General features: G+C 33.0%; 1 protein-coding gene across 1 annotated transcript in view; it reads left to right on the plus strand.

The window, feature by feature from the left end:
• The first annotated feature begins 5,344 nt into the window (after nucleotides 1–5,344).
• The window catches only part of LOC140062227 (serine/threonine-protein kinase ULK3-like), a 42,744-nt gene continuing 35,637 nt past the window's right edge, over nucleotides 5,345–12,451 (plus strand). The window contains exons 1-6 of the mRNA XM_072108338.1: nucleotides 5,345–5,470; nucleotides 6,526–6,646; nucleotides 7,289–7,393; nucleotides 10,021–10,164; nucleotides 11,479–11,561; nucleotides 11,986–12,141. Of these exons, the coding sequence (XP_071964439.1) occupies nucleotides 6,553–6,646; nucleotides 7,289–7,393; nucleotides 10,021–10,164; nucleotides 11,479–11,561; nucleotides 11,986–12,141 (582 nt within the window). The 5' untranslated portion in view covers nucleotides 5,345–5,470; nucleotides 6,526–6,552. The remainder of the gene's footprint in view (nucleotides 5,471–6,525; nucleotides 6,647–7,288; nucleotides 7,394–10,020; nucleotides 10,165–11,478; nucleotides 11,562–11,985; nucleotides 12,142–12,451) is intronic.

Below are 12,451 nucleotides of genomic sequence, written 5' to 3' on the forward strand. Positions count from 1 at the left end.
TATTAACTGATACTTACTCTTCATTTACCGTAAAGTTCAGTTTTAATGAAATAGGCCTATATAATATAAATTGGCTTCGTAACAATTAGTGTTGAAAAGGTTAGTTTTTTGGTGATAGGTGAAAATGACATGTAACTTCGTAATCAATTTATTTTTTTTTGTATAAAGGCCCAATTACCCTATGACGATAACGACGGATGATAAATATATAGCATGCATTTTTTTTACATAAACCAAAAGAAATTAGAAAGGTTTTCGTTCTAGACCTATAGGATAATCATTTATGCTGCCTTTGATAAAAATAATGTTTTTCAAATTCCAATCAAATGATGTCATGATAAATAAAAACAATAAAATCGCTGTATTGTCACGATATTATTGGTCTTACTAATCATGACGTCATTTGATTGGACGTGTGAAAATATAATTTTCATCAAAGGAATTGTTTATATTTCTTTTGGTTTATGTATTAAAAATGCACATTTGTCTATTTATCGTCGATCGTTATCGTCCTAGTGTATGGGCCTTATGCTGTAAATGTTCAATTAATTGATCATTCCGTTTTCATTTTATTAGTTGGACTCTTGCACAGTTGCTGCCTAATCGTTGTTGTGTAATATCATTTCGAACCATATTAAAATCATAAAGAGATTCATATTCCTTAACATGTGGCTGTTATTATACAATTGAAAGCAAAACCCGTTGAATCTCAAATCATTAGGACTAGAAATTTGGCTTATCAATCAAATAAATACTTTCGTTCAAAATGAAACTCCAACCTCTCTAAAAGATTGAACTCGAAAACGGACCGTTTTTTTTAATTGGGTATGTTGAAACATTTCAATATTCATTTAAAAAAGTACATTAATTGTGGTATTGATCAGTGGCTATAGAGGCGTAAAAACCCTCGGTCAATATCATGTAAAATGCACTGTGGAAGGGTTATTATTAAGACTGCAAAATTGGGCTTATCAACAAATAAATACTTTCATTCAAAATGTAAAATCAAGGCTGAAAAATTGGGCTTATCAACAAAATATTTTATTATTAGACGCGATAACATCAAGGATAATCAGTATAATTATTAATATAGCCACTGTTACTAGTTTTATTCTACATGCTAAAGTAAATAAAAATCCACTAGAAAACAAACAAGTCTGAATGTTATGCTTATTAGCCATGTTATGTTTGTTACTGTAGGCCTATGATTGTTTGCAATGTCCACATATTATTTCCGTGGGCATATCCATAGTGTATCACTCACAAAAAAGACGTGTGAGGTTCTTTTTCTTTAGATTTTGAAGAATGATTTGTGTTACAGGTTGACACATGAGTCAAATGCTCAAGATATCAGCTAACGCCATGGAACCCTTGGCTTATCAATGAATAATAAATACAGTACTACTTTCGTTCAATTGAAATCGGAATCTGACCGTTTCATTAAATTGGGTGTGATTAGGCCTAAACATATAATAATTTATTAAAAAGGTACAATAAAAACAAATGCATCAGAGGCGTAAAGAACCCACGGTCAATATCATGTAAAATATATATGGTATAAGCACTGTGGAAGGGGTCATTATTATTAAACTGGAAATTCGGCTTATCAACAAATAAATACTTTCGTTTAAAATGTAAAATAAGACTGCAAAATTGGGCTTATCAACAAATAAATACTTTTGTTCAAAATGTAAAATAAGACTGCATAATTGGGCTTATCAACAAATAAAATATTTTTTTTCAAAATGTAAAATTAAGACTGGAAAATTGGGCTTATAAACAAATAAATACTTTTTTTCAAAATGTAAGAAAACATTTTTTAAATATAATCCTTAAGCTCTGTCTATACTATCAAACTAAATATGATGTGCCCATATTATATAGACATGACGATGTCCACTACGATATTCGGGCATATCACTTACCATATTTGGGCACATCACACTTTTTTTTTAAAACTAGTTGGGACAGTGTAGACACAGAACTATGTGATCGAAACATAAGTCGGAATTGGACTGACGCGATTGATTTAATTGGGTATTTTTATTAATGTAATGATTCATTAAAAACTATAATACCGATACGCGTTTGGTATTGATCAATGGTGCAAAAAACCCTGAGAAATAATGGTATAACGCGATTTGGTGATAGCTTATCAATAATACAACCCATGATACTATTATTATAAATACCTATTACAAATCCATTCATATAACTTTTCATCGCGAACCGAAAATGTATAAATGTTATTCTACAGACAGTAATTATATATTCAAAAGCCATATTATTATTATTATCAATACCTAAATGCGATAGTAATAACCACATAAACATAAATTATACCCAATACAAGTTTGTGCGTTTAATTCTAGAAAGAAACGACTGTGCTGACAGGCCAATGACATAAATCACAAGTAAAGTCCCAATTGTTCACTTGCGTTTTGATTGGCCGACCTATTATATTAGATTAATGAAGACTGTCCAGTCAAAAAGTTACGCGGCGTTTTTTGTAAGAAATATTTCTTGTTTTATCAAAGAATCCAATCATATTTAGCGCCATCACACGCCAAAATCGTATTACTGGTATTTCCATTTGTGAATTTGCGAAACATGGCGCTGGCTGCAGGAGGTCTGTTGACAGTTCCTACGTTAAAAGGGTTTGTTTTAACTGACAAGTTGGGAAGTGGCACATATGCAACGGTTTATAAAGGTTTTAGAAAGGTGATTCATTATAAATTATTGTTTTCATGCATATTCATTGCAGATTGTAGGTATATGCCTTGGATATATGTACAGTCATTGCCAGTGGCACTTCACAGGCCCACCAGCCAGAGTGCACATTTTCACTCATTATTTCCATCAGCTCGCTCGGCTCCGCCAGACAGATTTCATAGCTGGGCCAAGGCAAGCTAGCCAAAAAATGTAAAGCTGCCATAGCCTTTCTTTGTCCTTGTGATGATACTGGATAGAAACATAAAACATATAGGCCTAGGCCTACTACTAGGCTAGGGCCTAAAATGTAGGCCAAGCAAGGGCCTACTACTATACTATAAAGTGAGGGGTCCTACTAAACACCACCAGATACCTACTAGGGGCCTAGGCCTAGAGCGATAAATCCTACCACCAGAGAGCAACCACCTGTTTGGAATTGATTATTAAGGGTATATTGCAAATTTCAAAGCTTAAGTCTTTCAGAAACTGATAAAATTGAAGTTTAAAGTTGAATTTCTCGCCGTCGTATTCCAGAACCGAATGCGTTTGATAAACATTATAGCAACGAAACGAACGCATTCATCCGTGTCTCTTGTGACGTGTATTGTATTCAACGGTCAACTATGAGGCGCTACCGATGAATTTATTTGGTCAATTAAAATCAGAAATTCGTTTCTGTACACTATAACATTTATTAAAAATAAATAAAACTTAATGCCAACTACATTTTGTCAGTGATGGTAATGCACTTGTCAATTGTATGACCCACTATACGACCCCCGGGAGAGGTGCGTCATTTGTCCGATGTGCGTCATACTTTTGAATACCATGACGCACCCGTGCATCAAAAAGGTGACTTACCTTTAGGTGACCATGACGCACCCATTTTGACGCACTGTGACCATGTTGTTTATGATATGGTGGGTGGTAAAGTGACGGACATTGACACACCTTGTTTATTGATGTGACGTACCATCTAGGTTTTTTGACGCACCCCTGTGTCAGTAATTATTTGTAAATGACGCACCTCTCCCGGGGGTCGTATAGTGGGTCATACAATTGACAAGTGCATAATCGTATGTTAAAATAGAGTAAACTCATTATAGAATAGGAATGTGGAAAGAGAAAATAAAACAGAAGTTTTAACTTGATATTACCGTGTATTTTATGTCTAAAGAAATATCTGGCCACTGCACTATATGTCAGAGTGGTGAAATAGAAAATATACAACATTTTTTATTTAATTGCCAAGCTCTTAATGCCATAAGAGAGATTGAATTTATAATAATATAATAACCATTCCTACAGCACCCAGAGTATACGAAAATGATGACAAAGGGAAATAATTAAAATTAATGTGCAAAAAAAATGTTATCGTATGGTATGCTATTTGTTATGTTATCGTTACCGATTTTGACATACAAAACATGATAAAAACATAATGATAAAAACATAATGTCAAAAGAAAGACTAATCGCGCAATCGATTGGTGTAATTTATGTGACTGACTAAAGTAACAAAAAAGCATCGGTAGCGCCTCATAGTTGACTGTTGAATACAATACACAAGAGACACGGATGAATGCGTTCGTTTCGTTGCTATAATGTTTATCAAACGCATTCGGTTCTGGAATACGACGGCGAGAAATTCAACTTTAAACTTCAATTTTATCAGTTTCTGAAAGAATTAAGCTTTGAAATTTGCAATATACCCTTAATAATAAATTCCAAACAGGTGGCTGCTCTCTGGTGGTAGGATTTATTGCTCTAGTTGGTATCTGGTGGTGTTTAGTAGGACCGTAAAGTGAGTCCTCCTGGTGTCGAACCTACGTCATTATGACAGGTTTGGCCACCGCGCACCGACAAGTTGAACCGCCGGTCAAACAATCGTTTTCGGCGGTTGTTTAGACCATATATTTTGGAAACTATGAGTCAGATTTTTTAAATTTATTTCTTTAATTGCAATATTTATAATATTAATAGACTAAAAAAACCGTGATATTAACTTTTAAATATATAGGTACATCGATATATCCTATGAATAGAATTTTCTATTAAAAAGAAACTAGCCTAGCATCGGCGAAAGATAGCAGTTGGCATTTCATAGAAAGTAATGTTTTCCTGGGCGACGGCTCAACTTGGCCTAATCCGAACCCACTACCACCCAATCCCTGAACCATGACGTACCAATATCTATGCCAACCAGCCAATCAACCTAGCCTGCTCTGCTGGTAATACCTATGCACTTTTCAATTGCATGACCAAATACAACCCCCGGGAGAGGTGCCTCATTAGTCCGATGTGCGTCATACCTTTGAATGCCATGACGCAACTGTGTATGAAAATGTGACCTACCTTTAGGTGACCATGACACACCCATTTTGACGCACTGTGACCATGTTTTTAATGATATTTTTAGTGGTAAAGTGACGCACCATCAATTATTGATGTGACATACTTTCTACTAGGTTTTATTACATCAGGAATTTTTTTTTAAAGGGAACACCCATGACGCAGTTCTTCCGGGAGTCGTATAGTGGGTCATACAATTGACAAGGTTACTAAAATAGATTATAAATTACATAATCATTAATATAGGCCTATATTTACTTTTCCAGGTGGCACACAGAGAAGTCGTAGCAGTAAAATGTGTCCTAAAAAAGAGCCTGTCCAAGTCCTCTACAGAAAACTTGTTAACAGAGATTGAAATATTAAAGAAAGTAAAGCATGACCACATTGTAAACTTAATTGACTTTCAGGTGAGAATTAAACATATCATTTTATATATTTCTACAAAAAAATAATTTTTACTAGAGGCACACTATATTCCAGAGGCAACATTAACAACCACCATTTTCGGTCATAAATCTACTGTGTGTGGTATTGCCCAGTATTGTTTTATGATATAAAATGATATCAAGCACATGTAATTAACATGCTCTATAGTAATAATTTTAACTTACAGTATCATTATATTTTTCCAGAGGCAAGTTAAACTATTGTTTATTTATTTATTTAAAAACATATTTATACATAGGATTTAAACCTACCGGGTGCAGATATGCACCTGTTACATATGGTCCTGTTTTTAAGGAGCAAAAATGTTGTTTTCATTCTCCATAACAGTTTCAAAATAAACCTGATCAGTATTTTGACTTAATTTTTTGATTTAAAAATTCACAAAACGACATACAATTAAATATTTAGAAAATAACATTTAATGTGATGTTAGGATGTACTTGATAACATTTTATAAAACCCTACCCGTCCGGTCCCCGACATGCGATACTGGGCGTAGATTAGTATACAAATGAATAAGTTATATGGCGGAGAAATTAAGGCAGGGGCCGCTGTTTACTGTACCTAAAAAGCTCATAATATTAGCTGATTTCGACACTGCCTCACTCCTAGTTTTGGTTGTGGAACAAGTATTCCCTGATAAGGACTATAAACCGTAGGTCCGGTGTACACAGTTAAACATGTGTGCACTTTAAAGAACCCAGTTCATCATTCGGGATGAGTAGGGGCTTAGTTCACAAAATAGCCCTTGTATCAGGGGGATTACCACACTATCTGATAAGAATTCACTATTGATAACCCTTGCCTACATTTGCTTTAAGTCATAAATTTAATAAAACAAATAAAATTAAATTAATAAAAATAAATACTTTTTTTATCAGGGATTGTAATTAGTAAATTTAATTCGACCTCTTAATAATAAAACATTACTATACTTCACTGGACTTACAACATACTAAAACATATTGCAACCATTGGGAACTTGTTGTCTTTATAAGCTTACTTTTCTTTCCAGTGGGATGGGCATTACATCTACCTGATAATGGATTACTGCAGTGGGGGAGATTTATCAAAGTTTTTAGCAACGAAAAGAGCACTTCCTGAACGAGTTGTTCGACGATTTTTGCAACAATTAGGTAAAAGTTAGATTGAGAATGAATCATTTAGAGTTTATGCACATTGAAAATTAGTCTACAATATTATCTATGTAGCCTAATTTAATTTTAAATCAATAAAAACTATAGCAACATTAAAAATAATTTGTACTAATTATATAAAGAAGTATTTAGGTAGATTCTAATGGTTGCTTAATTTGCAGACACCATCTTTATAATCCATCATATAGCATTACCTAGCTATATTTTCTGGATTTTCCTAATCATGAATTATTTACAAAGAAATAATTGGTCATGTTATGTTGACCAAACACTTATCCATATGTTAAATTACTAGGCATACATTCTGTAACTATACTTAATAGTGGTACACACATTGTTTAAAACACAATGTTTATGTCGAGTCAATTGGCCCAGAGGTTAAGGCACAGGCGCTTTTGGTGGTCGAACTAGTCTTAGATAAGGAATTAACCGTTGTGGACAGACGAACAACAGCGCCGTTTGGTGGCATCACTTGACACAAAGTGTCCAGACCTCTGTACAATATAATATAGCTCAGTTAGGCTGCAAGCCACAGGCTAACTCATGAAATATTTTTAAAGATTTATTAATGGTTGGTGTGACAAATTATTTTAATACATTTTTTTTTTCTTTTTACATCAGCTAGTGCTTTGCAGTTTTTACATTCACAAAATATATCTCATATGGATTTGAAACCTCAAAATCTGCTACTTTCCAACTCATATGATCCGGTGTTAAAGGTTGCAGGTAAGCTGTATGGATGATTCGGCCCACATGGGCTGAGAGACAATTTCGCCCAAACCATGGTTGTTAATATGCATTTTTGTTGCTATTTATCAAGTTTTTTAAAGTTGATTGAACTAGACAATCATATTAAATGATAATATAAATAAACACAACAGCCACAGAATATGCATTCTAAACCACCCGATGATATAATGAAATTAATTAATTCGAAACGATAAAGATGAGGAAATCTGTGAGAATGAGAAAAAGTCCTAACATTTTGTGTAAGTAGCCATGTTCTAGCCTGCTAGACTAGACCAATTGCATCGATAGCTGGAGGGGTTTAATGCATTGAAACAAAATCAAAATTAATCATTATTAAATACACTAGAAATATATATGTATCGCTATTTATAAATCTATAAACACAACAGGCATAGAAATAAATTCCAAACCGCCCGGTGATACACTGAAAATTATTTAATTAATTTTTGAAACGATAAAGATGAGGAAATCTGTGAGAATGAGAAAAAGTCGCCCCAACCGAGACTCGAACTCGGACCGTCTGCTTGATATGCAGTTGCCCTAACCATTAGACCACTGGGGCTTTCATGGTATTGTTCTTTAACTCGATCGGATAACGACCCTTTAACATTCTCGGCGTGGTACGGTTGGAACACAACTAGTCCTCAGTTGTACGCACGCGCACCAGAGATCAAATTGATACGCCCTCATCTATAATTCAGTTTAAACTATTTATAAATCTATAAATGTGTATATCATTGGAAAGGTTACATCTTCGGCCGAATCTCTGCAGCTATTTGACACACCATATTTTTCTTTTACTCTTACCCTAATTACGAAATTCTATTCTGGTACAATATAATAATAATAATATATAAATACTTTATTTTAACACGGAAAAGCTTGTGTCACCATAAAGGTGTTCTTCTACAAGGCCGTGATCAACTAACAGTAGTACATTACACATTTAAAAATAACAAATTTAAGAAATAACAAATTTTCAAAATTTTGTCTTTTTTTAAACAGTCATAGTTTCTAAAGTAAACCGTGAACCGTTTATTTTTATTACAAAATCTAGAAGTTGATGAGTTGTAGATAACGGATCATGCATCGATAAGGCTAATAATAATAATAATAAATACTTTATTTTAACACGGAAAAGCTTGTGTCACCATAAAGGTGTTCTTCTACAAGGCCGTGAACAACTAACAGTAGTACATTACACAATTTAAAATAACAAATTTAAAAAACTAGATGGTACGCTCGCTTCGCTCGCGTACCATCTAGGTCGTACCCACAGATGGTTCTCGAATACACAGTAATTTCAGCGTTAAAAAACTGGCGATTTCAAATGTACAATAATGCAGGACAATAATATATGTCGTTTACAGGAACGATTAAATAGACACTGTGATTTATGTACTCAACTAAAATTAGCACACTGGGAATTACTTCCGAAAGAGAAAGTTGTCACAAAATGAGACCAATTGTTTAAGTCAAATTTAAACAAACTTAATTTGTGTTTTGTATGTAACATTATGGTTGAGAGATGGGGAAGAGGATGGGTGCAAAGAGGAACAATTTTTAAATATATTCTTTATTTTGTAACGAAATATTAATTAACATGTTTTACAAATAATATACCACTAAACACAGTAAAACATTGCGATGTAATACTTTGTTGAAACTATCACCGTCGTAGTCGATTGAAATAGTACAGTACATGTAACGATACACTACGACGTATGTTTATATATAATGTTAAACAGTTTGTGAAAACCACCTCTATTCGGGGCAAATCATAAATTCGATTTAATCGGTAATAAATATTAAATTACGGCGACTGAAAACGCTAGCTCATTATCCGTTTAAAAAAAATTATATCCAACCTCTGCAGCACAGATTGAAAAAAATAATGGATCGAATTTCTGTTATGAGTACAGTACTTTCCTTTACGACGCCTGAGGGAATAGACACTTGTGGAACGACACAGAGATTGGAATGTTCCATTCATCGCAAATCAATACATTTGTATAAACGTATATTAAATCTATCAAAATAGTATTTTTTTAAGAAAATCGGCCTGTCTTCAACATTATGATACTGTACTCGAGCTGTTCAACCGGTTTTCAGCTATTAAAAACAATTATCGTAGGAGGAGATAGGAAAATGCGAAGCCTCCTCGCATTTTTGTGGCGGGTATTTTTCAAGATGGACATCCATTAGACAGTGTATACCACGATCGGAAAACACCCCTATCTGGGGCAAATCGTTGAACCTAAATTCGTTTTAATCGTCAATAACTAATTATCTAACTCAATTTAATTAGTAAACAGGGTTACATCAGGTGGTTAAAATCAGTACCGAAAGTACGAACCAACTTTACATACCATCGAGTAAAAATTCTAAAAGTAAGGCGTGATTTACCGAATTTTGCCCTTACGTAAATTTATATATAGATAACACATTTTCAAAATTTTGTCTTTTTTTAAACAGTCATAGTTTCTAAAGTAAACCGTGAACCGTTTATTTTTATTACAAAATCTAGAAGTTGATGAGTTGTAGATAACGGATCAATGAAAAAACTAATGAAATAATTCAAAGCTGTTATTTTTGTATTGAAGATTTTGGTTTTGCACAGTATGTTGAAATACAGATAAACAGTGAAAGTCTCAGGGGATCTCCACTTTACATGGCACCAGAAATTATTATAAATGCTACATATGATGCTAAGGTTGACTTATGGTCAGTTGGTGTCATTCTTTTTGGTAAGTATTTGTTGTCTGTAAACGGATGTGAGGTGCTGGAAAAACAGCTTTTCAGGGATGAGATTCCTCCTTGAATCGACGGATTTCATTTTTGTAACCTCTCAATATTATTCAAAATCTGAATCCAAAATTTTGTTTGGAGTGTAGGTGGTACCGTCAATCAATCATTATAACAATTCATTTCGCGCCCTTGATTTTTTTTAATTTGTTAATCTAACTATATTTAGATTTTTGGTGGCGCTATTTACTATATTGACACCGTTCTCTGTTATTGTAGATGTTCACAAAGTTTTTGTTATATTAAAATTACGGTAAAATACAAATCTAAATTTATTTAAATGATTTATTTGTAATTTTATTACAAAATGAACTACATTGAACCTGGGTTCACGAAGTGGAAACAGTCGTTTTTGATGTGACTGATTAGATCACGAAGTAGATGTTGAAATTTGTGCGAGTCCATGAACGCATGAAGCTGGGTAATTACATAAAAAAGCCCACAATGATTATCAGAATTCAGCATAAATCTAACATGTAATTAAATTAATTTGTAATACTGTATAAAATAATAATAGATCCATATTTTTGTATAATTTTTGTAATATTATTTTATTATGTTGGGGACCCCTTTGGAAACAAGCCTCTGGGCTTAAAGGGCCATCCCCTGCTTTCCATGCTTATTTTCTTGTCTAGTCTTGTATTTTTATATTTAATTGTTTCTCTTTTTATTTCATTTACATTATACTGTTTTATTTATTTGTACTGTATTTGGAAAGCAATAAATATTACTTACTTACTTACTAACACCGCTGGGAATGCCTACTGACCGTTGTGCAACGTCAACGCCTTTGTTGTAATTGTTTTGTAACTACTGTGGAGTAGCTTTGCGTCAGGGTGTTGAGTAATTGGTCAGATGTTTTGTAAGTACATTGAGAATACTTGGCTAGTGATCTGGAGGTCGTGGGTTTGAGTCCCACCCGAGAATCACTTGCAAATTTTTTAAAATTCTCAATGTACTTAGTATGAAGTACAAATTACATCAGAGTAGGGCAAAATATCTGACCAACAACTATGTTGTTTTGTTATAATCAATTAATTGTCAAGATTATTAAAGAAAAAAACATTTATTATTCTTAAATAAAACATTTGATTATTCTAAATGCAATTTATGAAATTTGCTATTTTTAATTGCTTCATTGTGAGTTGAATACCTTGAATAGAGGGCAACATAGACTCCCCTTAATCCCACTATTGTGTACTATTAGTATTTTATTTATTGATATTTTCAGTATTTTTGATTGTGTTCCTTTTTAGAATGTCTATTTGGTAAAGCACCATTTGCATCCAAGACGTTTTCAGAATTAGCTGACAAGATAAAAAGTAATGAACCTATTAAGGTAAGGTAACAATACTGTAACAATGTGTTTCTATGAACTGAATTTCAACCTTCGAGCTGCATGTTTTTTACTATATAAACCTGAATAAATTAAAAAAAATAAATAGATATTGTCTTTCTACTATTGGATGTATTGCTATATGAATAAATTCATTGGTACAGAAGTGTAATGTTTATTCTATAGTCGCTGAACACATAGACTACTACATCATTACATCTATGAATGGATGGCTAGTTGGTGACAAGAACGCTAGTTCATCATACCCTGTACCGTTTTGATTTTACAATCGTTCGGGAAAACATCTGACATGGAATACTACTTTGTTGAAGATTGAACAATTTAAAAGTAAATTCAATAAAAGACACATTTAATACAGTACTGCATACAAACAAATCAAATAATACCTTTTCTATTTTTCTGATAGATCCCGTCCTCAATTAGAATATCCGATCAGTGCCATGATTTGATGTTTAGACTTCTACAGAGAGATCCGAAGCAGAGGATAAGTTTTGAGGAATTCTTTGATCATAAATTTGTTGACATAGAACACATGCCATCTCCACAATGTATTGAACGTGCTGTGAGTAAAATGTGTAGGCTATTATATCAATAGAAAGAAGGGCCAATGTACAAATTATAAATTGTTTTGTATAAATTTTTGTATTTTTTTTAATGTTTCTGTTTCCATATATTTATATATATATTTTTGTAAATCAACAATTTCAGCCTTCGGGCTGCATGTTTTTTATTGTATAAACCTGAATAAATAAAAAAAAAAATAATAATTTTTTATTAAAGCCAGTAGACCTACATTCTTTTTACCTAATTTAAGGTCATACACTACATTTGCCTGCTATAAATACCAGAATGCATCGCGTATGATGTTCTTT

This window comes from Antedon mediterranea, chromosome 11, assembly GCF_964355755.1.
Source record: "Antedon mediterranea chromosome 11, ecAntMedi1.1, whole genome shotgun sequence".
Lineage (NCBI taxonomy): Eukaryota > Metazoa > Echinodermata > Crinoidea > Comatulida > Antedonidae > Antedon > Antedon mediterranea.